This window comes from Salvelinus alpinus, chromosome 3 (genome assembly GCF_045679555.1).
Source record: "Salvelinus alpinus chromosome 3, SLU_Salpinus.1, whole genome shotgun sequence".
Lineage (NCBI taxonomy): Eukaryota > Metazoa > Chordata > Actinopteri > Salmoniformes > Salmonidae > Salvelinus > Salvelinus alpinus.
The window spans coordinates 63901448-63928074 of NC_092088.1; the positions used below are offsets into that span (position 1 = coordinate 63901448).

Genomic DNA, 26627 nt, shown 5'->3' on the forward strand with positions numbered 1-26627 from the left:
AGTGGCCAGACAGAGGCCACTCCTCAGTAAAAGGCACATGACAGCTTGGAATTGAAAGGAAACAATATTCTCTGGTCTGATGAAACCAAGATTGAACTCTTTGGCCTGAATGCCAAGCATCACGTCTGGAGGAAACCTGGCACCATCCCTACAGTGAAGCATGGTGGTGACAGCATCATGCTGTAGGGATGTTTTTCAGCGGCAGGGACTGGGAGACTAGTCATGATCGAGGGAAAGATGAACGGAGCAAAGTACAGAGAGATCCTTGATGAAAACCTGCTCCAGAGCGCTCAGGATCTCAGACTGGGCAAGGTTCACCTTCCAACAGGACAACGACCCTAAGCACACAGCCAAGACAACGAGGGAGTGGCTTCGGGACAAGTCTCTGAATGTCCTTGAGTGGCCCAGCCAGAGCCTGGACTAGAACCTGATCGAACATCACTGGAAAGACCTGAAAATAGCTGTGCAGTGACGCTCCCCATCCAACCTGACAGAGCTTGAGAGGATCTGCAGAGAAGAATGGGAGAAACTCCCCAAATACAGATGTGCCAAGCTTGTAGCGTCATATGCAAGAAGACTCAAAGGTGTAATCGTTGCAAAATGTGCTTCAACAAAGTACTGAGTAAAGGGTCTGAATACTTATGTAAATGTGATATTTCAGTTTTTTATTTTTAATACATTTGCAAAAATTTCTAAACCTGTTTTTGCTTTGACATTATGGGATATTGTGTGTAGATTGATGAGAGAATATAAAATAATTGTATACATTTTAGAATAAGGCTGTAACGTAACAAAATGTTGAAGAAGTCAAGGGGTCTGAATACTTTCTGAATGCACTGTACATTTTTCTTCTTATAAATTAATGATATATACTAATTGATTCTTGAATAATATAACTTATAAATGCCTCATGAGCTTAGTTCAACTGTAATACCTCATCAGATTCCAAAATATATACTTGATTTACTTCAATGTTTGTAAACAATGTAAATGTAAACATACACAGTGTAGCCTCAAAAACATGGGAAGAACTATCATTTTGATATCATGGATGGTCAGTCCTTGCATCCATAGCTCTGTCTAGGAATTTGAGAGTGGTTACAATTCTCCAGGCCCATACTTCAGCTTTTTACCAAAACAGAGGAGGGGTGACAGCTTTGTTATATTTTCAACAAAGGATTCTAGCTTTAATATCCCCTTTTCTTCACTAACCCATGCTAGTTAATAATTCACACACAGGGATATTGCATTTCCACATCCATCAACCCCGTTTCTGTTACATTCACACTGGGTTTTTGATACACACCCGGTTGCACCTACCTAGTGAGAGCATTATAGATTTTCAATACATTACATAGGTTTACTGTCAAGAAATACTTTTAACCTCCTTGCAGTATAATAGTTATACTGCCAGATCTCATATTAAGATGTCATTTTGCAGTCCTTGTAATCATTTGAAATCAGTAATTTGTGCCATTTTGTATTTGCAATAACAGTGGACTTTAATTTGTGGGGGTTTTATATAATTGAATGAAAATACCAGATGTTAAATCAGTTCAGAATGTTCCACTAATAGTATAATATATTCAGGTGGTGTTTGTCAACTTTGCGTTAAACCAACTATTTGAAAATGACTGTTTATTTTGTAACACATGCAATACAGTATGTAGTAGGATAAAATGAACATGACCATTTTCATAAACATGGAGGACCACACATGATTTCTAAAATGCGCTGCCGACATGGTTCAGAGCTGTTCTGTAATTGTTGGCCACAAATGGTGTGAACTGCTTCTCTCCGAATCTTATGGACAATATACACTGAGTATACCAAACATTAGGAACACCTTCCTAATATTGAGTTGCACCCCCTCGTTTGCCCTCAGAACAGATTCAATTTGACGGGGGATGGACTCTACAAGGTGTCGAAGGCGTTCCACAGGGATGCTGGCCCATGTTGACTCCAATGCTTCCCACAGTTGTGTCAAGTTGGCTGGATGTCCTCTGGGTGGTGGACCATTCTTGATCCACATGGGAAACTGTTGGGCGTGGAAAAACCAAGCAGCATTGCAGTTCTTGACACAAACCGGTGCGCCTGGCACTTACTACCATGCCCTGTTCATAGGCACTGAAATGTTTTGTCTTGCCCATTTACCCTCTGAATGGCACACATACACAATCCATGTCTCAATTGTCTCATGGCTTTAAAAATCCTTCTTTAACCTGTCTCCTCCCCTTCATCTACACTGATTGACATCAGTAACAGATCGTAGCTTTCACCTGGATTTACCTGGTCAGTCTATGTCATGGAAAGAGCAGGTGTCCTTAATGTTCTGTATACTCAGTGTAAGTGCAAATCATCAATCAATGTGGATTGTCTATCATGCTTGGACTGCTCTGAATATGCAGTTTTACATTTTGTCCACTAGAGAGCTGCAAGAATCCATCCATTTCATATCAGGTGGCAAACTCAAAATTAACATAAATGTATTTGGGACTGTGGCAGTGTGAGTGATTTGTACCATACTGTCTTTCATTAACTTATTCTTGGAATAACATCCAATAAAAGTGATTTTAAAGAAAAAGCTGAACTTTAGTAAAGTATTTGCAATGTGCCTACATTAAGTTGCAACCTGCCTATGAGGACATAACTGGAATTCTAAGATCATTGTTGTAGCCTGTGAAAGTTACACCACAGCAGACCCTTTCAAGTCGTGCTTAGAAAAAAGAGCATTCAAGATACTGTCTGATCAAAGTTCAAATAAATTCTTTATAAATGAGTGCTTTTTTCTTCTCGGGGATTGTTTTAGTCCCTTTTGCAATACTCATCCCTTCCTTTAGTCTATGCATTCCTAATGTTTGTGCTGCTTTATACATGCATTATGGGGGACTCTACGTCCCTCCTGATATACATCTCATCACCGAGCAGAACAACGTACAGTATATGACAGTGATATAGCATTCCGATTCCTCTTTCACTGGATCAATGAAATAATCAGCTCATCTTCAAATCAATTACATCCTAAAAGTGATTTGTCAAAGATTACTGTTTGTGTCATCAAAGTTTGAAAGGAAGCTTTGTTATTCAGACACCATGAAGAGGACGCCTCCAAAGTAAAGCTTAATTTTGGTAAACTTTAATGTGAGAGAGACTAAGAGTGATCAATACTATATCAGCAATCATTTCACAAAATATTCCTTTTTGAAAATGCTGACAATTATTCCTAACATCTGGAGAATGTTGATTCCCTCAATCCCACTTGTGGAGAATTCTTAGAAATCACCAAATGGCCTATTTGTCTCCCTCCTTTGATTATCCTATCTGCAAAACACAGTGCATCAATCAAAATTATAATCTTCTTAAAACATATATTTTTTATGTATTTCTCAAAGATAGACAAGTTCGCATTTTGGTTCAGAAAGCATTTTATAGTATTTTGTCAGTGCATTGAAATACTGGTTACACTTCCAATGCAGGTTACGATGGTATTTATTTTACTTCTCCAAGGAGCATACATAGCTACATAACAAATATACTTAGTCTTGTCATTCAAATTTCAGACTCAAAGAGAATCTGCTCTATATGTAAAGGGTTGCTCTGTGTAGCCTTATGCTTTGTAGTATGCTCTCCCTAAACTATGAGATCACAGAGCCTTTGAATTTTAGTGGGGATGTCTTTGTCCTTGGATTTTAGAACTTTCTCTCTTCCTCAGCCTCCCAGAGAGAGCACTTCACCTCAAGAAACCTAATCCATTATGACTTACCCCATCTTCTAATGTACATCATTATAGGTTACTGTATTCAATGTGTGTGTGTGCGTGCGTGCGTGCGTGTGTGTGTGTGTGTGTGTGTGCGCGTGATTCTGCTGATCATATTGTTTAGATTGGTTGTCACCACATTCTAATCCAACAAGTAGAAGCTCACAACAAATCCATTGATTAGTATTCATAGTCATACCCAAATAAGATGAGCAGGCTTGAGGGAACATCTACATAATAACATATTTTCACATTTCCTTCCTATGGATTAACAAAACAACCATACGTGTGCAGTATTTGGCCAGCATGTCCCAAGTATTTATGATTTTCACAAATAGAATGGAGATTGACGTTGAATTCTTCTGCCTTTTGTTGGAAGTCTATTGTGACAACTGTAATGGGTAAATGATGTTGTGTAGATACAGTTTTTCTCAATCATGTACAAGCAATCTTGAGGTCTGTGTTGAAACATAGCGGTAGCAGAACAGCAATGATCAAATGCTCAAATACATTTCTTGCCTTAGTACCTAATTTGCAAATCTTATACCTCTTACAAAACGTTAAGTACAAATGTCATCAGTGAATACAGAATTCATGTTTAAGTGTTTTGTTCACAAAATATTAACACATTGTTTCAATCAGAAGAGAAATGTGTGTAACTGTGTTCACTGTTTCCGGCAATCTGTAAATACTACTGCACGACATGCTAATTCACCACATCAGTGTCATACCATGTACAATATATGGAAAGATCTCTAGGCAATGGGGACCGTCTAATTGTTCAGATTTTTTCAATATTGCGGACATGCAGAAATGCAGAGAATGAAGTTGGGTTGCTTCTAAGTAACTTTGGTTTACTCCTAAGGCTTGGATTCAATCAGATCGAGTTAACCTGCTATAGCCTCATGGCAAAATGTGAACAAAAGCATGAGATGAGTTATAAAACAGAAAATGTTTTTCCCTGCCCCATGGCAAAAACTGTAGAAATAGAGGAAATTTGCTTTAACGGCAATATTTTCTCTTAGCCTCATGACAAAATGTGTAGCCGGAGGTCAGTGCCCCGGCCCTAAATGCGGTAGTCTGGCTCTGGCAATAGTTGACACTCGCATTGTTGATGTTTTGGCGGTGTCGGAGGTGTCAAATCGGTGAGCAGCTGCTCTTGATCATTGTCATGAAGTCACACCCATCTCACTTGCTTTAGAAGTTCAGAACAATAAAGTTTAGGCTATATTGACAAAATAATGATGATTTCTATCAGCCTAATCGAGGTGTAGATTACAGTACATCTCACATTCCAGTGTTCGAACTTGTAAACAAGGTTGCATGAGATTTCTCTGAATGTGACTCTAGTGCAGCCAATGTCAATGTCCGCTTTAGGTATAATGCCAGGAGCCTCTTCTGGATGTGACAGCTCTAACGCAGTTCCACCTTCGACATCGCCAAAACAACTGCCATGTGCATGTCGGCTAAAGCGGATCTGATTGAATAGAGCCCTGGGTCATTGTTTTTCATATTGTGACCTTCCATTATAAAGCTTTGTGGATTGAGGCCAATACATTCATATAAGTTGTTTCTTCATTGCATTCACCTTTCCTTATTTATATTGTGGATTGTGTTTCTGTGCACCGATGAAAGCTGTTGATACATTTTTCATAAGGGAATATCAAGTCTGAAATGTCAAAGTGGAAATTACAAACTTTAGAAGCCTTTTTAAACCTTAAATACATGACACGTTTTAAGTGTCCTGCATTATAGGAAAGTTATCCTGCAACAGAGTAATCAAATAAAAATCCTACATATGTATAATATAGTTTGATGAATTTATTTATGTTTTGAGAAGACAATTGCATTTTGAAAACACATTTACTGTTTTGCAAAAGGTCTCGTGGACTCTGTTTTGAAAAATCGACAACATTGTTCCAATAAATGCTTGTAGGATTGAGAAAAACTGTAATATCAGGAATGCCTTGAGGTGTTTGATTAGTGTAAGACGTCTCTTGCTTTACATACATTCAACCGAATTCCAGACTGGCCATGCAGTTCTCACCTGCCACACATGTGTTGTCAAAATATGTATAGTATAATAAATAGAATACTAATGACAAGACAAGGACACAACACATGCATAGCCTAAGATATGGCATTTCATTCATATAAAACAGGTGCATTGTGTTGCCTATCTCCACCCAACTGCCTGCTTCCAAATGAGACATTTTCAGCACCATGGACAGCGGGGGAGGGAGAAAATTTTTCGGTGTTGCCTATTACAACATCGTATTATCATAACAGTGTAGAGATTTGTTGTTTGCGAATAGTCTGTCCTGTGATATGACCAATCATGTTTCAGAGGGGCGGGAATCACCACGCAGCCCCTCTGTAGCTAAGGTGGGTGGTTCTTCAGGAGGGAGTCGCGATTGAGCGGGATTTGGGGAGATGTGTTTATAGCTCTGAATTCCTTTCAGTTCTCAGTCAAGAAATTGGAGAGATTCCTTACGGCTTTTCTTGCGGTACTTATAAAGACAATTACCAAGTGGAAGAGAGACGCGCATTCCGAAGCACATCACTTTTGTCGTCTCACCTGCACAAGCGGTGAACAGGAGAGGCACTTGCCATGGATCAGGAGAAATACTTACCGGAGCTGATGGCCGAAAAAGATACGCTGGACTCCTCGTTTGTTCATGCGATGCGTCTGCTTGCCGAAGGTAACGTGGCATTATGTTGGCTGGTTCTGAATGTCAATTATCAATCAATGTGTTGTAGATGATTTCACGGGTTTTGTCTACTAGTCCATTGTGTTCACAGGCATCAGCCACACTGTATTTTTGGAGATGAAGGGGTGGATACCTGTACTGATTAGCTACTGCGTATTTGTTGAGCACAAGACTGTAAATAGTGGATTTATCGGTTCTAATGAATCAGACTAATGTAACCCAAGGTGTGTTAAAATTCATTAGGTAGCCAAGCTATTATAACTTATTTATTCAAAGGTTCCTCATCGGTGTTGGCAGTGCCATCTGAGAGAGAATACAGAACATTTTACTGGATTTGTAAGGGAGACAGATCGTCAGAGAAACTTTCCCCAAGTTAAATTCAATGTCGACCTCAATTCCGTCTTACTAAATAGTACTCATTTTTCCGAATAAATGAAAGCTTGTCACTTCATGTCAGACTATCGTCACAGACGCTCAGATGAAGATAAGACACACACACACACATACACATACGCACGCACACGCACACAAACAATTTTTGAATAGAGACTTGGCTGTTTGAATGGCAGGTCGGGTTAAGTGTTCTTACACTTTTAAAAAGGGGTGAGGGGTGTGTTCCTACAGAAAATTTGACCTTGGTGATTCCTTTGTAGTGGGGCTTTGCCATCCTATACATTCCCATCCCTGAGATGTAGCCTAACTATTGCCCCCAATGGGCCAATCCATAGAAGCAGAGATGTTATGGTTCAGTGGTGCTGATGGGTGACTTTGGCATCAGGAGATCTTCAGGACTGTATTTTACAGAGTGGTTTTGACCTCAGTGAAATATAAAATGTGACGTGTTCCAAAACATTTCACATGTGAAAACATGGTTTTGAATCCTTCACATGAGATATTTCACATTTGCACACTGATTTTCACATGATTTTACATTCTACCCAATGCTTTGAACTCATTGAGAAACGCCAATTGGCTAATGGCCAACAAGCTGTGTCAACCATTAACTTAAAGTACAGCTATCATGCTTGTAAACAAAATATAGAGTTCAAAAACCATAAAAATAGATAGCTTTTTATATATAATGTTTTGTTGTTACATTTGACTGCCGAAAATTGCTGTTATCAAGGTCATTTCCTTAGTAGGTGATCAGCATGTGGGAGAGGTCAGCATGTGGGAGAAGTTCCCACTATTACTTGATTACTAACATAGCAGTAGGTACACTCATTACTGCGCTTTGAAATGTAGGTGGGAGCAATGTGCTGGCAGTGGCTCATTAGCATATTTGGGGGTTTGGTCTAAAATATATTATATTTGTTCCAACCCTCAGTGTTGAACCAGTTTAAGTGGTTTTATCGTTATGTTGATGAAGTTTGAGCACTTCTTGTGACACTGTTGGTTTTGCAATCTTTGTAAGAACATGTGATGCTCAAGCGCTGCGCAGTTAAGTGGGTACTGTGCATTTTCAACAAGCTTAATGGCAGCTCGTTCACAGGAAGTTCATAGTTATAAGTCGGTTATTGTAAAATTCACAGTATCTTATTGTAGCTAGTCCATCACTCACTGACTTGACGGTTTGGTAGGTAAGGGAGCATTACAGTTACATGGTGATTAGCAATACATTTAATATCATATGGCTCTTTGGTATCACATGGACTTATGTCAGCCTTTAACAAGGTGGCAGAACTGACAGTGTACAAAATGTATGTTTATGAATACCCCAGAACAGGTTAACTGGAATGACATTCCCTTTCATGGGAGACCAAAAGATAGGCTGCCACTGTTGCTGCCAATCAGCAAGTGATGTGCATGTTGTCAGGTGTCATGCCCTGACCTTAGAGATCCTTGTTATTCTCTATGTTTGGTTAGGTCAGGGTGTGATTTGGGTGGGCATTCTATGTTCTCTATTTCTTTGTGTTTGGCCGAGTGTGGTTCCCAATCAGAGGCAGCTGTCTTTCATTGTCTCTGATTGGGGATCATACTTAGGCAGCCCTTTTTCCCTCCTTCGGTGTGGGATCTTGTCTTTGTTTGAGTGCATGTAGTTTGCACAACGAAGCTTTTCGTTCGTTGTATTGTTTTTCTTGGTGGAACATTTAAATAAAAGAATGTACGCCTACCACGCTGCACCTTGGTCTCCTTCCGACGACAAACGTAACAGAAGATCCCACCACCAACGGACCAAGCAGCGTGGTCAGGAGGACTGGACCTGGGAGGAAATCCTGGATGGAGCAGGACCCTGGACAAGGGCTGGGGAGTATCGCCGTCCGAAGGAGGAAATAGAGGCAGCGAAAGCGGAACGGCGACATTACGAGGAGTTAGCTCAACGTAGCAAGCACGAGAGGCAGCCCCCAATTTTTTGGGGGGGCTGGTGGGAGATTGGTGGAGTCAGGGTTCAGACCTGAGCCAACTCCCCGTGCTTACCGTGGGGAGCGTGTGACTGGTCAGGCACCGTGTTATGCGGTGATGTGCACAGTGAGCAGCCACAGCCCGGTGCGCTCTGTGCAAGCTCCCCGCAGTTGCCGTGCTAGAGTGGGCGTTCAGCCAGGACGGATTGTGCCGGCTCAACGCTCATGGCCTCCGGTGCGTCTCTTCGGCCCAGGATATCCTGCGCCAGCTTTATGCACGGTATCCCCAGTTTGCCAGCACAGCCCAGTGCGGCCTGTTCCAGCTCCCCGCACTTGCCCTGCTACAGGGGGGATTCAGCCAGGACGGGTTGTGCCAGCTCTGTGCTCCAGACCTCCAGTGCGCCTCCACGGCCCAGCATATCCTGCGCCGGCTCTACGCACTATGCCTCCAGTGCTCCGTCATAGCCTAGTGCGTCCCGTGCCAGCTCTCCACACTTACCGAGCTACGGTGAGTATCCAGCCAGGATGTGTTGTGGCAGCTCCACTCACTAGGCTGCCAGTACGTCTCCTCAGTCCGGTGAGACCTGTTCCGGCTCCACGTACGAAGCCTCCAGCGACGGTCCCCAGTCCGGAGCCTCCAGCGGGGGTTCCCAGTTCAGAGCCTCCGGCGATGATCCACGGTCCGGTTCCTCCAGCAAAGATTCACGGTCCGGTGTCTCCGGCAACGATCCACGGTCCGGTTCCACAGAAGCGGAGGGATCAGCGTAGGGAGCGGGGGATACGCCCCGAACCGGAGCCGCCACCGAGATTAGATGCCCACCCGGACCCTCCCCTATAGGTTTAGGTTTGCGGCCGGAGTCCGTACCTTTGGGGGGGGGGGGGGGTACTGTCATGCCCTGACCTTAGAGATCCTTGCTATTCTCTATATTTGGTTAGGTCAGGGTGTGATTTGGGTAGGCATTCTATGTTCTCTATTTCTTTGTGTTTGGCAGAGTGTGGTTCCCAATCAGAGGCAGCTGTCTTTCATTGTACTTAGGCAGCCCTTTTTCCCTCCTTCAGTGTGGGATCTTGTCTTTGTTTGAGTGCATGTAGTTTGCACGACAAAGCTTTTCGTTCGTTGTATTGTTTATTGTTTTTCTTGGTGGAACATTTAAATAAAATAATGTACGTGTCACGCCCTGACCATAGATTGCTTTGTATGTTTCTATGTTTTGTATGGTCAGGGTGTGATGTGGGTGGGCATTCTATGTTGTATGTCTAGGTTGTCTGTTTCTATGTGTTTGGCCTAGTATGGTTCTCAATCAGAGGCAGGTGTCAGTCGTTGTCTCTGATTGGGAGCCATATTAAGGTAGCCTGTTTTTCATTGTGTTTTGTGGGTGATTATTTTCTGTTCAGTGTTTTTAGTATTCACCGTTCAGGACTGTTTCGTTTCGTTCTCGTTATTTTGTTTTGTGTTCATGATAATAAATTATCAATATGGACACTTACCACGCTGCGCATTGGTCCTCCTCTTCTCATTCCAACGACGAGCGTGACAGTACGCCTACCACGCTGCACCTTGGTCTCCTTCCGACAACAAACGTTACATCAGGAGAAACGCCAGTAAGTTATTGTGACTTTTACAGTAACTTACTGACAAGAGGTTTCCAGTTAAGAAATATCAAATTCACAGTAACAGCTGTCGTTACTGGAAACAGCACAATAGTCTCTTTACAGTGCAGTTCATTACTGACACATTCTCTAACCAAGGAGGTACTCAACTTGCATTGCCATAACCATCAAACACTTAAACTGATACAACACTTCCACTGATGGTTGACATGTATATTTGACCACGCCCCCAAACATGCTAATGAGACCCAACCAGTACATTGCCCCCACCTTTAATTGAAAGTGCAGTGATGATCGTACCTTACAGTATATTCAAAATATTGGGTAGAAAAATCTCCCATACCTACAAGGTACCAAACTGTACCATTTGAGTGTATATGTGTACCTGTGAAGTGTACCTTTGACCTTTTTGTAACCCAGTGTACAACAATGTACCCTAACCATACCCTTATTTTAGCAAAGTGCTGAAATGCAGTCTTGCCAATAAGTCTGTGGCCATATCTCTTTCACACTCAAAGATCTGGTGGTGTAGTTTCACTTTGGCAGGACATTTCAGTTTGCTAGTGACCAAGAGGTTATTAATTCAAATTCAATTTAAGGATGAGTCCCAATTGTGTTTAAAGTACAAGATGTTACAGTAATTGACAGAAGAATACAGCAGCATACTGTCATTTTAAAGAAATAACAGCTTCAAGTTGTTGTATATGTTTACTTTATTTTTATTGCAACTTTAGGCAAAGTGCAGAAATGTATTATTGGCAATAAATATATAGCCAATCTCCATTATGTCCATAGACCTGGTGCCTCAGCAGGAACTTCAGGAAGCTAGCAACCAAGAGGGAGTTCAAATCCCAAGTGAGGTTTAGTCCCAAATAATCAGCATACTGTCCTTTAACATTAACACCATTTAATGTATTTTCACAGCAACTTGATGAAAACCTCCAGGGGACCATGACACAACATTCTGAGAATATCCTAAAAACATATTTGGGGATGTCCATGGAACAAACATTGAACTAGACAAAACCTGCAGGGGGACCATGATCGTTTAAATTGAATTTATGTCAATTAAATGACATTTGACATCTGGGCTTTCACATGTGCTCAAATGTTGTCACGTGTTGAAATTTTGCATCCCAGTGTTGTAACATTAATTTCAAATTCATTTAACATGGGATCATGTTATCACATGTGGCTTCACATGTGATCACGTGAAATTCATGTGGTTTTACCGTAAGAGTCAGCTTGTTCAGCAATTTAATTAGACAAAAAGAGTTGTAATTCAGAAGCTGACAGCTAGACCTCTAAGCCATGTGTCAATACTGTCTTTAAAAAAGGTATGCCTCCATTACCCTTGGTACAAACGTGCTATTGCCTCCACTGCTACCACTACTGTACCAGCAAGCTGCCATTGCCGCTATAACTGTAGGCTATGCAGCTTATACCACAGCTGCCAGTACTACTGAAATGATACCAATGATAGCCCTCTACTACTTCAGTTACAGTGCATTCTGAAAGTATTCAGACCCCTTCCCTTTTTTCTACATTTTGTTACGTTACAACCTTATTCTAAAATTGATTAAATACATTTTTTCCTCATCAATCTACACACAATACCACATAATGACAAAACAAGAAAGGTTTTTAAAAACAGAAATACCTTATTTACATCAGTATTCAGACTTATTTACTATGAGACTCAAAATTGAGCTCAGGTGCATCCTGTTTCCATTGATCATCCTTGAGATGTTTCTACAACTTCATTGGTGTCCACCTGTGGTAAATGAATTTGATTGGACATGATTTGGAAAGCACACATCTGTCTATATAAGGTCCCACAGTTGACAATGCATGTCAGAGCAGAAACAAAGCCATAAGGTTGAAGGAATTGTCCACAGATATGGGGAAGGGTACCAAAATTGAAGGTCCCCAAGAACACAGTGGCCTCCATCGTTCTTAAATGGAAGAAGTTTGGAACCACCAATACTCTTCTTAGAGCTGGCCGCCTGGCCAAACTGAGCAATCGGGGGAGAAGGGCCTTGGTCAGGGATTTGACCAAGAACCAGATGGTCACTGACAGAGCTCCAGAGTTCCTCTGTGGAGATGGGAGAATCTTTCAGAAGGACAACCATCTCTGCAGCACTCCACCAATCAGGCCTTTATGGATGAGTGGCCAGACGGAAGCCACTCATCAAATCAAATCAAATTGGTTACATACACATGGTTAGCAAATGTTATTACGAGTGTAGAGAAATGCTTATGAGTCTAGATCCGACAGTGCAGCAGTATCTAACTGTTAATATCTAACAATTCCACAACAAAACCTAATATCTAACAAATTCCACAACAGAACCTAGTACACACAATCTAGTAAAGGGATGGGATGAGAATATATAAGTATAAAATATATAGATGAGCAGTGACAGAGCGGAAAAGATGCAGTAGATAGTAAAGAATAGATAGTGAAGGATACAGTATACAGTATATACATATGAGATGAGTAATACGAGATAAGTAAACATTCTTAAAGTGGCATTATTAAAATGACTAGTGTTCCATTTATTAAAGTGGCCAATGATATCAAGTCTGGTAGGTAGGCTGCCGCCTCTCTGTGCTAGTGGTGGCTGTTTGACAATCTGATGGCCTTGAGATAGAGGCTGTTGTTCAATCTCACTGTCCCTGCTTTGATGCACCTGTACTGACCTCACCTTCTGGATGGAAGCGGGGTGAACAGGTAGTGGCTCGGGTGGTTATTGTCCTTGATTATCTTTTTTGCCTTCCTGTGACATCGGGTGTTGTAGGTGTCCTGGAGGGCAGCTAATTTGTCCCCGGTGATGCATTGTGCAGACCGCACGCACCAACCTCTGGAGAGCCCTGCGGTGCAGTTTCCGTACCAGGCGGTGATACAGCCCGACAGGATGCTCTCAATTGTGCACCTGTAAAAGTTAGTGAGGGTTTTCGGAGACAAGCCACATTTTTTCAGCCTCCTGAGGTTGAAGAGGCGCTGTTGCGCCTTCTTCACCACACTGTCTGTGTGCGTGGACCATTTCAGTTTGTCGGTGATATGTACACCAAGGAACTTAAAACTTTCCACCTTCTCCACTGCCGTCCCATCGATGTGGATATGGGGGTGCTCCCTTTGCTGTTTCCTGAAGTCCACGATCATCTCTTTTGTTTTGCTGACATTGAGTGAGAGGTTATTTTCCCGACACCACACTCTGAGGGCCCTCACCTCCTCCGTGTAGGCTGTCTCGTCGTTGTCGGTAATGAAGTTGTCTGCAAACTTGATGATTGAGTTGGCCACGCAGTGGTGGGTGAACAGGGAGTACAGGAGAGGGCTGAAAACGCACCCTTGTGGGGCCCCAGTGTTGAGGATCAGCGGAGTGGAGATGTTGTTTTCTACCTTCACCACCTGGGGTCGGCCCGTCAGGAAGTCCAGGACCCAGTTGCACAGGGCGGGGTCCACACCAGGACAACGACCCTAAGCACACAGCCAAGACAACACAGGAGTGGCTTCGGGACAAGTCTCTGAATGTCCTTGAGTGGCCCAGCCAGAGCCCGGACTTGAACCCAATCTAATATCTCTAGAGAGACCTGAAAATAGCTCTGCAGCGAAGAATGCTCCCAAACTACCCAAATACAGGTGTTCCAAGCTTGTAGTGTCCTACCTAATGAAGACTCAAGGCTGTAATTGCTGCCAAAGGAGCTTCAACAAAGTAAAGGGTCTGAATACTTATGTAAATGTGATATTATTTAATCAATTTTAGAATAATGCTGTAATGTAACAAAATGTGGAAAAAGTCAAGGGGTCTGAATACATTCCGAAAGCACTGTATAGGTTTTGCTTACATAATGTATGTATTATTCGTATAAGTTAATGTAAATCATTGCATATAAAAATCAGAATAGCCTATCGTGATTTTAAGATTAGATCAGCTATTACTAATGTCTGAAGGGGAGAAAATAGTCCATATGTGTGTAAATTGCTCCTTCCCATTAACTGGTAGAAATAATTAGCAGGTGATAATCTACTGGGTTGATCAGGATATCTCTTCCCACATTGCGATTATGTAAGGCATTCCACAAAGGTTCTAATCAGTAATTTGCATGGAGACACCAGTGAAATTTATTTAATTGGCAGTGGACATTTGTCTTAAGGAGCCACTGCATGTGATAAGAGTGTATCACATCATAAGATTTTTAAATGTTTACTCACAGGGATGTAGACATGTAGGGCTATTTGCTGATGGAGTTGCACAGAGCACCTTAAAGGGGCTGTGCGTGTTTGTTTTGTTGTGCTTGTCAGGAAGTGGTAAATACTAGTGTCCTACAGATGAGATGGGAAGTCCCAGAGACAAAAAGCTATTGGTTACCTGCGATGTGAGACTGCCATTCACCTGGACTGATTCTGTATCAATGCTCACCAGTATTCTTCAGTATAGTCATAGATCTTGTGTGGTGTGCTTCTATCTGTAATGCACTCACCTTGAGAGAGCCAGTGTGCACATTCAATTTCCCCTTCTTAGACAAGAGGTAGCCTACCTCTCACTGAAGCAAGTGTTTCTATGTGCTTAGCAGATGACATGGGGAATGTGCTTAGCAGAGGACCTGGGGAATGTGCTTAGCAGATGACATGGGGAATGTGCTTAGCAGATGACATGGGGAATGTGCTTAGCAGATGACATGGGGAATGTGCTTAGCAGATGACATGGGGAATGTGCTTAGCAGAGGATCTGGGGAATGTGCTTAGCAGAGGACCTGGGGAATGTGCTTAGCAGAGGACCTGGGGAATGTGCTTAGCAGAGGACCTGGGGAATGTGCTTAGCAGAGGACCTGGGGATGGTGTGATGAGTTATAGTGTATTCAGTGCATTTATAGTGGTTGGCTGCCCTGTGGCATTCAACCCTCTGTGCCCCCATAGATGATGCCAAACATAGTGAACCTCAATTGCTTCAGATGTATTATAAACTGGAGTGGTTCGATCCCTGAATGCTGATTGGCTGAAAGCTGTGGTATAAGCAATAAGGCACAAGTGGGTGTGGTATATGGCCAATATACCATGGCTAAGGGCTGTTCTTATGCACAACGCAACATGGAGTGCCTGGATAAACCCCTTAGCCGTGCTATATTGGCCATATACTACAAACCTCAGAGGTGCCTTATTGCTATTATAAACTGGTTACAAACGTAATTAGAACAGGAAAAATAAATGTTTTGTCATACCCATGGTATACAGTCTCATATAACATGGGTTTCAGACAATAAGTATTCAGGTACTCTATAGGCCACATACCACACCCGCTCGGGCCTTATTGCTTAAATATAGGATAGGATAGGAAAGTAATGATATGAATAACACTGTGGTGGTCAAAATTGGAGCTTGCTATGGCTCACGGCATGTGCATTTATATTAATTAAAAATTGCAGAGTTAGCTTTCATTATTGCACATTATCGTGTACTGTGCATAGTACTACACTATTATATATGTTGGAAGTTATATTCATCATGCTAGGAGATACCGTTCCCTCTAGTTTGGTGGTCAATGTGTCAAAGAAGTGGTAAAGTATACCAAACATTAGGAACACCTTCCTAATATTGAGTTGCACTTCCTACCTTTTGCCCTCAGAACAGCCTCAAATGCCGGGACATGGACTCTACAAAGTGTCAAAAGCGTTCCACGGATTCTGGCCCATGTTGACTCCAATGTTTCCCACAGTTGTATCAAGTTTGCTGGATGTCATTTTGGGTGGTGGACCATTCTTGATACACAAGAGAAACTGTTGAGTGTGAAAAACCCAGCAGCATTGCAGTTCTTGACACAAACCGGTGCGCCTGGCACCTACTACCAATGTTCCCTCGAATATTTTCCACCACTGAGCAAATTTCAGGTCTGCTGAGCGCAAACTTGAACATTGTGAAAATTCTGTGGCAACTTCCAACGCGCGTTTACTGTGAACACTGAGGCTGTACCCACGAGGTACAGTTTTAACAGTGACCATGTAGGCTACTGTGGCTATTTGATCACAATGTAGGCCTACCAGAGTGGTCTTCCATCAAAAACAACGGAGAAAATGCATCCCGTAACATTTTAACACATAAATAAATAGCTGTTGTATCAGTCAGCCTACAGTAGCAGTCAATGTGTGGTGTTCAATGTAGATCTACATTCCATGAGACAAGAAAAAAAACATACAGGGCTTGACATTAGATGTTTATCCACTTGTCCTTCAGACAAGGAGGTGGATGAAAATGCTGTTGTGTTGTTTGATGCAAGAAACCACTTATATAAAAATCATTATTATTGTCATACCATTATTACAAAGAATCATACAAATTATGCTACCCTCTGCCTATTGGCTACTTAGCTTGTTCAAGCCTGTCTCAAAATAAAACACTGCCCCTTTAAGACAAAAAAAAAGCTCTTTACCTGACTTGCCTTTCAAAGATGTTGAGAAATGTATACATTTTGTGCTCTTGTAGGACGCAATCACTCCCCAATTACTGACTACAAATTATCTATAACTGGGCTAATAAATTATCTATAACTAACTAGCAAAGATATGAACAAAATGTGCACATGTGGCTACATGCAGCTCTCGCTTTGATCTCAAAACAAATGCATCTACTCACGACCGCTCATGCTGTAAACACAATCCAGTTCAAAGTAAATGGCACAGATCCATACATGCCAAGGATTATACGATGCGATTTGTGATGGTGAAACACAAATCGCACCGCATTATTTCTGCCTCATGCACAAATTCATGTTGTTACTCCTATGAACAGAGAAAGTGAAATATTCCTTGACATTAAAAAATACCCAAGCCGCTAATAATAACAACAATGCAAGCCTATAGATTCACTTTCCTACTCATTCATTACTGCTGCAGTGCTTGTAGTGCTGAGTGGAAATAGGAAGAACGCAAATTTTATGGCTTATTAAAGTGTTGACAGTGCTGAGTAAGAACTTAAACATGAACTCACTCATAAAAACAGCAGCTCTTTGCTGTATTCGTTGACAGTCTCTCTAGTCATGGTTTTAAACGTTTTGAAATCTCACAGTATAAACTTTGCTGTAGCTTTCTTTTATGCCTGCTACCTTACTGTAATCTGAGCAATCTGAATGGATGGCTATAATGCACTTGATTTTCTCTCAGGGCCCGCCGGGAAGGCAGAGTTTGTACCTTCCGACACATGAAATGTTCAAAATGGCAACAGTTCGCCTACCTGGCGCGCAACCTGAGATGAATAAAAGAAAAAAACACAATAGGAACACAAAGCTTTATCTTTGGGATTTTTACAGAAATGTTTGGCGATTGACTAGGAATGCACTGGAGATCGACCAGTCAATCGCGATCGACAGGTTGGTGACCACTGCTCAAGAAAGTATTTTGTGTTACTCTTGCCCATTCACCCTCTGAATGGTACACATACACAATTCATTTCTCAATTGTCTCAAGGCTTTTGTCACATGCTCCGAATACAACAGGTGTAAACCTTACCTTGAAATGCTTACTTATAAGCCCTTAACCAACAATGCAGAGTTAAGAAAATATTGACTAAATAAACTAAACTACATGTAGGTGTGGGTAAACTGACTATGCATAGATAATAAACAGCGAGTAACAGCAGCAGCTTTAAAAAAGGGGGGAGGGGGGTCAATGCAAATAGTCCGGGTAGCCATTTGATTAACTGTTCAGCAGTCTTATGGCTTGGGGGTAGACGCTGTTAAGGAGCCTTTTGGACCTAGGCATGGCACTCCGGTACCGCTTGCCGTGCGGTAGAGGAGAAAAAGTCTATGACTAGGGTGGCTGGAGTCTTTGACAAGTTTCTGGGCCTTCCTCTGATACCTTCTGGTATAGAGGTCCTGGATGACAGGAAGCTTGGCCCCTGTCCTGGGCCGTACGCACTACCCTCTGTAGCGCCTTGCGGTCGGATACCGAGCAGTTGCAATACCAGGCGGGGATGCAACCAGTCAGGATGCTCTCGATGGTGCAGCTGTAGAACTTTTTGAGGATCTGAGGACCCATGCCAAATCTTTTCAGTGTCCTGAGGGGGAATAGGCATTGCCGTACCCGCTTCACGACTGTCTTGGTTTGTTTGGACCATGATAGTTTGTTGGTGATGTGGACACCAAGGAACTTGAAGCTCTACTACAGCCCTGTCGATGTGAATGGGGGCGTGCTCGGGCCTCCTTTTCCTGTAGTCCACAATCATCTCCTTTGTCTTGATCATGTTGAGGGAGAGGTTGTTGTCCTGGCAGTCTCTGACCTTCTCCCTATTGGCTGTCTCATCGTTGTCAGTGAATAGGTCTATAACCGTTGTGTCATCTGCAAACTTAATGATGGTGTTGAAGTCGTGCATGGCAACGCACTCACGGGTGAACAGGGAGTACAGGAGGGGACTAAGCACGCACCCCTGAGGGGCCCTTGTGTTGAGGATCAGCATGGCATATGTGTTGTTGCTTACCCTTGCCACCTGGGGGCGGCCCGTCAGGAAGTCCAGGATCCAGTTGCAGAGGGAGGTGTTTGGTCCTTAGCTTAGTGATGAGCTTTGAGGGCACTATGGTGTTGAACGCTGAGCTGTAGTCAATGAACAGCATTCTCACATAGGTGTTCCTTTTGGCCAGGTGGGAAAGGGCAGTGTGGAGTGCAATAGAGATTGCGTCATCTGTGAATCTGTTGGGGTATGCAAATTGGAGTGGGTCTAGGGTTTCTGGGATGATGGTGTTGATGTGAGCCATGACTAGCCTTTCAAAGCACTTCATTACTACAGACGTGAGTGCTACGAGTCGGTCGTCATTTAGGCAGGTTACCTTGGCGTTCTTGGGCACAGGCACTATGGTGGTCTGCTTGAAACATGTAGGTATTACAGACTCGGTCAGGGACAGGTTGAAAATGTCAGTGAAGCCACTTGCCAGTTGGTTAGTGCATGCTATGAGTACACGTCCTGATAATCCGTCTGGCCTTGTGAATGGTGACCTATTTAAAGGTTTTACTCACATCGTCTACAGAGAGCTTCATCACGCAGTTGTCCGGAACAGCTGGTGCTCTCATCCATGCTTCAGTGTTTCTTACCTTGAAGCACGCATAGAAGTTATTTAGCTCGTCTGGTAGGCTCAGGTCACTAGGCAGCTCGCGGCTGGGCTTCCCTTTGTAGTCCGTAATAGTTTGCAAGCCCTACCACATCCGACGAGCCTCAGAGCCGGAGTAGTAGGATTCAATCTTAGTCCTGTATTGAATCTTTGCCTGTTTAATGGTTCGTTGGACGGCATTGCGTGCTCTCTTATAAAAGTCTGGGTTAGAGTCCTACTCCTGTAAAGCGGCAGCTCTACCCTTTAGATCATTGCGGATGTTGCCTTTAATCCATGGCTTCTGATTGGGGTATGTACATACAGTCTTCTTTTCATGGGCTGTGTCTCAATCCATAACATCCCCCTATATTGGCCTTCCATATCTGCGGTGGAAGGTGGCCGAGCTACAGCGGTGTTTGTTAGACCATGAGACAGCTCGAAAATCCGTCTTCTCACGAAAATCTGTGTAGCGTCTGAACGGTTTGGCCTACTAATGTGACGACTTTATGGAAAGGTGAGACTCTCACGAAAATGATGGTGTTCTCCGTTTTGCGCTACAACCCCCATACGTGTCACGGGACTCGTCTGAAGGCAACCCATACAAATTAATGGATATATGGAGGTAGTTTTGCGGCAACAAAAATAAGGGGTTAAATGTGTCCCAAAAAAACAAAAATATATATATTTCCTAGATATAGGACAGACACTTAAAAACCTTATTCCTTATGATTTATTTTTTGACTGTCTTTTCTGACAATTATGAATATGTTTTTCAATGCGTTTCTATGGGCTATAGTAGTAAAAGCCTAATTCAATATTTTATTAAATTATACTTTTTTCAATATACCTAAAGAAGTCCTAAAATTCAAAATCAAATAGCTAAATTATGACCTTCTTAAAACAATTCCATGTTAGCTTAATAGAACCCCCACCCCACCCCAACGGCTTCGACTTTTAGAGGTTAACGGTTAACCTTTAGGAGACAGGTTAACCGTTAACCTGTCTCCTGCCCTTCATCTACACTGATTGAAGTGGATTTAACAAGTGACATCAATAAGGGATCATAGGTTTCACCTGGATTTACCTGATCAGTCCATGTCATGGAAAGAGCAGGAGTTCTTCATGTTTTGTACACTCACTGTAGTATAGTACATAGGTCTAACTATAACGAAGGCCTTATAATAACTACCACCAGGAAATGAGTCAGGATCATTGTAAAATATGTCATTATAAACAATTTGATCTTTCATGTCATCACAGCTGTTGAGGTTTGATTATAATAGTGTGTTATAATGGCAGAGAAATAGAGAACTGCACATTCAGAAAAAACAGAGAGCGGTCTGAAGGTGATGGATATTGTTGCTAATTTTGGATGTTCATTCCTCAGGATTAGGCATATTAGTCAAAGATCATTGGCATGCTGTAATTTGAGTATAAGTAATCAGCGTTTCTAGAAGACTATTATATTATTGCAGGGAAAATGAAGGAGCAGTTTACCAGAAGCCAGTAATTACAGGACAACATTTGCATCAGCTGAGGCATTAGCTGAATAATGTGCTGTAATATTATCCCCAGTCATAGTGATACCCAAGGAATAGTCAATAAAAATCTCTAATGCACACATCATCTTTATATTAACAAACAAAGACGCATTATGGGTTTTCAACATAGACTCATGTCCTTGTACTAATATTCTGTAGTTTGTTAAAGGTCCAATGCAGCCATTTTTATCTCAATAGCAAATCATTTCTGGGCAACAATTAAGAAAAATAAACAAAAGTTCTTAGCGAAGAGCAACTTCTCAAGCAAGAATTCTGCTAGAATTGTCTGGGAGTGGTCTGAGTTGGGAGGGGAAAACTGAAAACCATCTGTTATTGGCAAAGAGATTTGGAATAATAGATGGTGGTCTCTCTCCCGACAGAGATCATTGCAGTGCGGTCTGCATTTTTCATGCTGTTGTCCCTCAGATTATTTGTAAACATTCGTCTTTCTGCTTTGTATGCGTTAGCCTACCTATTGTATTAAAAGGACATATTTTTCGCATTATTCAGACACTGAACTTCAGTAGCCTCCCTCTCCTCACCTAATTAGTTGGGTGTGCGAGTTCAAGTGAGCCTAGTATGTGTGGTCTCATTGAAGCAGAGTAGGCTGCCTGCATGGGTGGAGAATCACGTAGCAGTGAACTTAAATACGAAATGTATTTAAATATGATTAGACTGTAGTTTACAACAGTGTCTGTAAATAAATATTGATCATGGAAAGAAGTGGAGGGTGCTGAACCAACGTGAGTCGAGGTGCAATCAAAACATTTAATCATCATTGAAAAGGCACAACGTGCACATAGATTAGACTACTATGGTGAGCGTTGCACCTTTTCATTTTCAATAAGTATTGATTAACCAATTATTTGTCTCTGCCTGCAATTCGTCCTCCTAAAAGGTCTATATGCAAAACGTAACAAGTGTCGCTGTCATAATTCTTACTGCTTTAATTTCTGTAGCCATACGTGCGAGATCAGGTGCACGTGTGGTCGCAATTAAATAGAGTACTTTATAGCCTATGCATGGACGGAGAAGCATGGAGCAGTTATCTTTCCAAGGAATTGTACTTCCTAAATATGATTAGGCTATGGTTTACTACATAAAATATTGATCACCCATATTTCTCTATCTGAAAGAAATAGCTGAGACCATGGCTGGCAAGTGAGCTTTGTCACGCCTAAAATAACATTGCGGGACTGCTGTTGGGTTTTGGGACCAGTTCTAGCGTGTGGGAGTCAGACAGCCAGCAGGTGCTGCCGGGTGTGAAAAGCTGTGGGTGTGGGCGGGTGGGAGCGGGATGAAGAAATCAGTCCCATGCAGACCTCTAGTTTGGAATCTTCTTTCTTATTGGTTGATTAACTCATTTCCCGCCTGCTGATGTCACCAGGCAGGCCAAAATTCCATCCCACCAAAACAGGCTGAAATTTCAGGCAGTCTTTTCAAACAGCTCTTATACAAAAGGGCATTATCATACTTTTTATAATTTCACAGTATTTTTCCAACCTCATAGTGTGAATACATAAAAAACACAGGAAAATCACATTGTTGACTGTACTGAGCCTTTAAATGTAGTCTATATGTGCTGTGAAGGTTAATCACTAATGCTCCAGCGATACATTCCAGTCATTTTGTAATGCAGAATATTTTAACAATCCATACAGAATAATGATCATGTTTTGGCCAAATTCACTTTCAGGTCCATGATTGTACATAATGAATCAGTGATACCATTACAGTCACACAAAAAAAGTGGTTGGTAACTTTCAGCAAACATGTTCAAAACCCAGGCAAATCACCTGTGATACAAGTCAGTATTTGATGTCCATCCATGTCTGAGGACATTGCGAGATGACATGGAAACTGGCCACTAGGGGCAACAGTGAGCACTCTTACCTTCAAGTAGGCTTTGGTTTTGCAAGGAGGTTGTGGACAGGTTTGTCTCTACTTCTGGTTCCAAAGATTGCATGTTCAAATCCATCAATAGAAAGTCATTTTTTATATTTTGGTTTTAAGCATATCCCAAACCTAAACTTTTACCTTAACCATTCTGAGTTAATGCCTAACCTTAAGAATTCGGAGTTAATGCCTGAACGTCTAATTATGACGTGAGACTGTGAGATCTTTTTCTCAAAATCATGTTTGAATCCCTAAGTGGCATTGAATCCAGAGTGTGGATGGAGTAAACAGCATTGAACCCCACTATCTTAGTCAAACTTGTTTTCCTTACATTAAGTGTAACTAAATGTAATCGAAAATGTAATCTACGTAATCCCCAAAAGTAATGGTTTATTATGAGAGGGCCATAAACAATAACTAGTAATACTCCAAAAAAGGTTAAAATCTCACCTTTCTGGTAGAAATAGTTATGAATTGCTGAGGTCAAGTAACTTTTGAGGACACAAGCTCAAGTACACAGTACAAATGTGATGGAAATATGAAATATTTGATATGATGTATTTCCTATTCAACAAAGCTGTATGAATAAAGCTTGAAATTACTTCTTTTTTTAATAAATTTATAAAACAACTAACTTTAATATTTCAGCTTCCTTATAACTGTAAAATACATATTTGTATATTTTAGTGTTAGAGAAAATGTGCGGATTTTCTAAAGGTCTCTCTTGAACAAAACGTCTGCCCCCGTTGCTGTGAACGTCTCACAGAACTCTAGCTTGGCTTCCTGAACTCGTTAGGACAAACAGAAAGTGTTTTTTGTTTAAAAGCTATGAATTATTTTAGATTACTGGCTATAAATCGTTACAATGTAAGGATTCCAAGCATATGCGTGGTTAGTGGCTGTGACATTTGGGTTCAGCAAGGAGTTGATGGACAGTCAGAAGAGTGAAAGAACGGTAGGAGGGCCATCCCAGCTTCAAGTGGTGTCAGATTTCACATCTTGCTTCACACAGGCAGAAAAATACATATTCCTGTGTCCGTGAGAATCAGCACTACCACTCAATTCAAGCCATTTCGATCTATGGTGTCCACATAACGATTTATAAGCAAAAATATTGGTCGGAACTGATACCAAAACCACGCAGTGTCAGGACCCGGTGCGAGAAACAGTCACTAATAATCGTCAGAACCCAGAAGATGAGGCAGACACAGCAGTACTAGAGATGGTGGTTTAATTAAAGAACAAAATCTTCAGGCAAAGAAACTAAATCCACAATGTCCAAAAATAAAGCCAAGAGGCACAAAATGGAAATCCTCCAAAATACAAAAGAAACTCCACAAAGTGGTAAAAAACAGCAGGGAAAAACAAACCTCAAAAGACTACTCAAATAATACACAAGAACTAAACCAGAGAACCTCTGGAAAATCCAACAAGAGAAATATCTGTATAAAACAAGGCTTGGGCTGGGGCTGGGTGCTAACTTACAAACACTGAGCAAGGAACTGAGGAACACACAGGGTTTAAATACTAACAAGGGAACGACCCACAGGTGCAAACAATAATTAGAGCAAGAAAAAACAAAAGGTACAAAAAAGGTGCAATGGGGACATCTAGTGACCAAAACCCGAACAGTCTTGGCCAAAACCTGACACGCAGGTCCCCAAAACAGGGGACTTTACATTACATTATTGTCGCAATGACCATGACAAGCTTTTCTCATCTTAATCTTTTTGTATCTTTGTTCTCTGTCTCAATCCCATACTCATACTGCATAGTCCTTATGTAGAGCAAAGACTTCAAAGATATTAACTGTTCATACTACACAGTAGAATCTAGATCTCAGAGGAGCACTACACAGTATGATCCAGATCACAACGAGAGCTAGGCTTAGTGTTGTCAGAGCAGAATGTTCCCTATGATCATGTACAGGGATGTGTAATCCTGTTGAACCGGAGACCTAATTCTCCCCTGGGGTCTATGTCAGGCTCCAGTCAAACACTCCAGGGGAACTCAAGGGGCTCTGTTGTACTCTGCTCTGCCTGCTGTGGCTCATGATTTTCATTTGCAACTATACTATTATATTATATATTATATTATATATTTTCAGAGGAGGCTGGTGGGAGGGGCTATGGGAGGATGGGCTCATTGTAATGGCTGGAATGAAATCAATGGAACGGTATCAAACACATCAAACATATGGAAACCACATGTTTGACTCCGTTCCATTAATTCCATTCCAGTCATTACAATGATACCCATCCTCCAAAAGCTCCCCCAACTAGCCTCCACTGTCCCAGACATACACAGCCATCCCTGTTCTCTTAAGATGTCTTGATATGTTGAGACATAATTGAGATATCTTGTGACATTTTGAGACATAAAGAATTGAAGATGAAAGCATGGTGAGGATTGGGTATGGACTCCCTTTCATTCCAGTTTCTCTTTGGCACTAGAGAGAGACCTTGAGTCACACATAATGTACCTGTAAGCAGGTAAACAATGCTAAAAGGTTGTATTTAGACTAGAGCATCCATCCGTTATGATTTCTCCCTCAAATAAATTCAAGGTGTACAATCATTCGACCATCAATTTGACCATTCGTTGTTTAGCCTGCATAAATGGACATGGTAGTCAGCCTTACACCATGTTCCCTATCTTCTGTTCGGTTAAAAAGGGTAATATTTTCCTGTGGAGAATACGTTTGGCCTTTACTTTGAACATAAAAAAGTATTTTACATTGATTCAACCTAGAATATTTGTAAATTATCTTCATGGATTGAATAAATTGTTTAGAAATGGCACACGTTTAAGGGCATTTGAGTTGGCTGCTTTTATTTTAATCTTGCGTATTTGGCCAACCACGTATCGAGCCAGGTCATTCACTCAAAACCCTGTTATCTGACTGTTATCCCACTGGGAGCTAGCACAAGTGTTCAGGTCTTCGGTAAGGTTACTCGTCACACAAGTGTAGTTTATCGAACCATCTCCGCTACACTTCCTTACCTGAAAATATAGTATCTGAGTAGATATTGTCCATTGACGCATGTCTCATGTTGCACATAGTGTTGCACCTATTGACGTGTATAGCCTATTGTTGAGAGGAAATGCTTTTTTCTTCAGAGCTGAATATTGGAGGTGATAGATGTTTCTGTTGCTTTCTCTTCTGCTTCATGATAATGGTTGTACCAGATATTCATCAGGCCAGGAAGACAGCTCTTAGGATGTGGTCCTGCGCTGTTAAATAAATTATTCAGCCGTTATGTTAGAAGCGGCACATTGAAATCACACAGGAAATATGATCAATGATGATGACAAACTCCCTGGATGTCTATCCTACAGAAAGCAAAGAACATTATGATTGATTCACAGTTTCTTTTGTTATAAAATACATGTACTGTATGATAGGAATGTATGGGAGGTAAATGAGATAATACTGCCTCTCTAATTGTTCAGAACAGTGATATTTAGACCAAGATCCCCAAGCCAACCATAATTCCTGAAATAATTCAATACATTGATTATGCCTCAAAGGCTATCTTTATCATGCAGTCATACAGTAGAGTTGTCTATCCAATATGGCAGCGTGTCAGTCTTCATCTGTGCCTGTGTTTTTCGTCAATTTTTCGTAAGTCAAATGTACTTTTTTATTGTGCCTCTATCTAACCCAAACTTTTAAAAAGTGTAGAGGGCAGGAA

At 41.6% G+C, this 26627-nt stretch overlaps 1 protein-coding gene across 3 annotated transcripts in view; it reads left to right on the top strand.

The window, feature by feature from the left end:
- Positions 1–6137: 6137 nt before the first annotated feature.
- LOC139571113 (KH domain-containing, RNA-binding, signal transduction-associated protein 2-like) overlaps positions 6138–26627 on the top strand; it is a 139428-nt gene continuing 118938 nt past the window's right edge. For 2 of the 3 annotated variants that reach the window (XR_011674237.1, XR_011674238.1), the window contains exon 1: positions 6138–6459. Coding sequence is in view for 1 of the 3 variants with exons in the window: in XM_071393674.1 (XP_071249775.1) it covers positions 6369–6459 (91 nt within the window). In the remaining 2 variants the exon portion in view is untranslated. The remainder of the gene's footprint in view (positions 6460–26627) is intronic. The other variant, XM_071393674.1, reaches the window with a different exon arrangement.